The sequence below is a fragment of the Littorina saxatilis genome, linkage group LG17 (assembly GCF_037325665.1).
Source record: "Littorina saxatilis isolate snail1 linkage group LG17, US_GU_Lsax_2.0, whole genome shotgun sequence".
NCBI lineage: Eukaryota > Metazoa > Mollusca > Gastropoda > Littorinimorpha > Littorinidae > Littorina > Littorina saxatilis.
Window position 1 is genome coordinate 3,351,267 of NC_090261.1, and position 2,500 is coordinate 3,353,766.

At 46.4% G+C, this 2,500-nt stretch overlaps 1 protein-coding gene across 1 annotated transcript in view; it reads right to left on the bottom strand.

Moving 5' to 3' along the window:
- Positions 1–592, bottom strand: part of LOC138952139 (uncharacterized) — a 4,548-nt gene extending 3,956 nt beyond the window's left edge. Inside the window, exon 1 of the mRNA XM_070323734.1 lies at positions 372–592. Within this exon, the coding sequence (XP_070179835.1) occupies positions 372–511 (140 nt within the window). The 5' untranslated portion in view covers positions 512–592. The remainder of the gene's footprint in view (positions 1–371) is intronic.
- Positions 593–2,500: the final 1,908 nt, after the last annotated feature.

Below are 2,500 nucleotides of genomic sequence, written 5' to 3' on the forward strand. Positions count from 1 at the left end.
GAAATGCTCTCTTGTTAAACACACAGTCATCATCATCATCATCATCATCATCATCATCATCATCATCAGCATCATCATCATCATCATCATCATCATCATCATCATCATCATCATCATTATCATCATCCACCCGATGCACCACCACCATCATCATCACCATCATCAATCATCATCATCATCATCATCATCATCGTCGTCATCGTGATCGTCGTCATCGTCGCCGGCGAGTCAAAAGACAGCCGAATTGGGCTTTTTAATTCAAAATATCAGAACCGATCCTTAGCGTATTACCAATACATGTCCGAATATAGACAACTTGGTCTCAGATACAAAACTAGTCTAAGGTTAAATTAAGCTCAACTCTCACATACCTGCCCTGGGCCTGTGGCACCTCGTCCACCCCTTGTTGTTCTCCACGCGGAGTTTGTGTTGATGGCTGCACGCTCTGTCCCGCAGTCAGTCTTGTCGCGACGGCCAGCCATAGAAAGGAACACGTAGCAACGATCTTCATTGTCTCTAGCGCTTCTGTCGCAATCGAAGTATCAAAGCAATCAATGTTGCTCTTCCGTGTGCTGTGCCTTTTTGTTTGTTGCCCGGGACTGAGAGTTATTGGCTCAATCAGGGTGTCTATGTTATCAGATGGTTAGCTGTTGGTTTAGTGTAGGGGAGACCGGGGCATGTCGGCGTGAGCTCTGTTAATCAAAAAGTGGCCAAGAGCGTGGCCAGTCGTGGGAGGATCTCCATGAGCGTGGTTTGGTTGGGGTTGGATCTCCTAGGTCGGGAAGCTGGACGCTCTCCCCAAACTTATTTTGATAACTTTTCAGATCGGGGATGATCGGGGTGATCGGCTTGGTCTTCGTAAATTCGCAGAGGTGTGTGAACGGGTGTTAAGCTGACCGTCCATCGCCTGTCTGGGTGTGCGACTGTCGTCCATTCTCATGATGACATGGCCAGTTAAGCCTTCAGCAACATCGAATTAACACGTGTTGAGCCAGCACTGTCCACCACTTCGTGGATTTCAACTCTGTCTAGTAGAAGTTCGAGATCATGCACAGCGATCACATGTGGATAAAGGCGGTTGTGAGATCTTAAAATCCAAAATTACAGATTTTCCAAAATCGAAAATCAAGAATCAAAAAACAAGAAGGGTAAGGTGCTGGAACGTTTAAATTCTAAACCAAATGTTCAGTTTTCCTAGGCTGATTGTTTATTCGAAGAGCCTTGGCGCTTGTGCAAAGCGGTCGACCTTGACCTGAAGATGACTTTCTGACATCAAGGGACGTTCATGCGGGACACGGGCTTCAATGACGAGGTTCCCCACGGTCTTGGTTTGAGCGGAGAGACGGTGGGGACCAGACAGAGATCCATCGGAACGGTTCTTCAAGTACACACCCTAGTCTAGCTCTCTCACACTGTGCAGTAGTGTCTGCGTGAACAACAAGTAGAACACTACGCAGGGGCGGACGAGGGGGGGGATTTCTGGGGTTTCCGGACCCCCCCCCCCCCCCCCCCCCAGCCAAAAAAAAAAAAAATTGTGTTTTTTGGGGTTGTTGTTGTTTGGGGTTATAATCAGTGAAAAAATCTGCTGCCTGAAACTGGTAATGATCATCCTCAGAATGCACCAGATTGCACCATTTTGCATCCTTTTTTTCAAAATTTTTCGGGGGTGTATGCCCCCGGACCCCCCTAGCAAGCTAGGCGCTTTGCGCCGTCGGCTCGGCGCTTCGCGCCTTCACACCCATATCTTCACAATATACTTTTGGAAACCCCCCCCCCCCCCCCCATAAAATGAACTGATCCGCCCCTGCTACGGAGGTGATTTCACAGCACTGTTTCACTCCGCTGGAGATAAGGAAGGAGTTTGTGCATCCACCATTTGAGAGAACTTGTCCAGTCCAGTTTCACGGGGATGTTCCACAAAGCTTCTCAATTGACAGTGTCAAATGCTTTCGTCAGGTCTATGAACACGGAGCACAGGTTTAAGAAACATTTCCTGGACTTGTCGCACCACGAACACAGTGACCATGGCCGTTGTTGCGATCAGGGCGGAAGCTACATTTGGTTTTAGGTTGGTTGCTCTTTTTGGGGCAGGGTTCACATTATAGGATATAAAGTACACTAGCATGTGAAACAGTCGTACGTTATACTTGTTATCTGTTCTCCCGAAATCGGCGTATGGCTGCTTAAATGGCGGGGTAAAATTGGTCATACACGGGAGAAAAAAACACTCGTGCAAACAAAAACACGAGTGTACTTGGGAGAACAAAGAAGTAGAAGAAGAGTTATTAGTCATAGTTTATTGCAATATAACATTAATACGCATTCAACACATATGCTAAATAGTCTTTCCTGCGAAGTATTTTAATAAGTCAATTTATTTAAATGGGAGATTTATATAGCGCTTGACGTTCTCTAAGCGCTTTACATATTAATTTCTGCCGTGTGAGATGGAATTTTTTACACAATATATCACGCTGACATCAATGATGGAGCTGTCTGC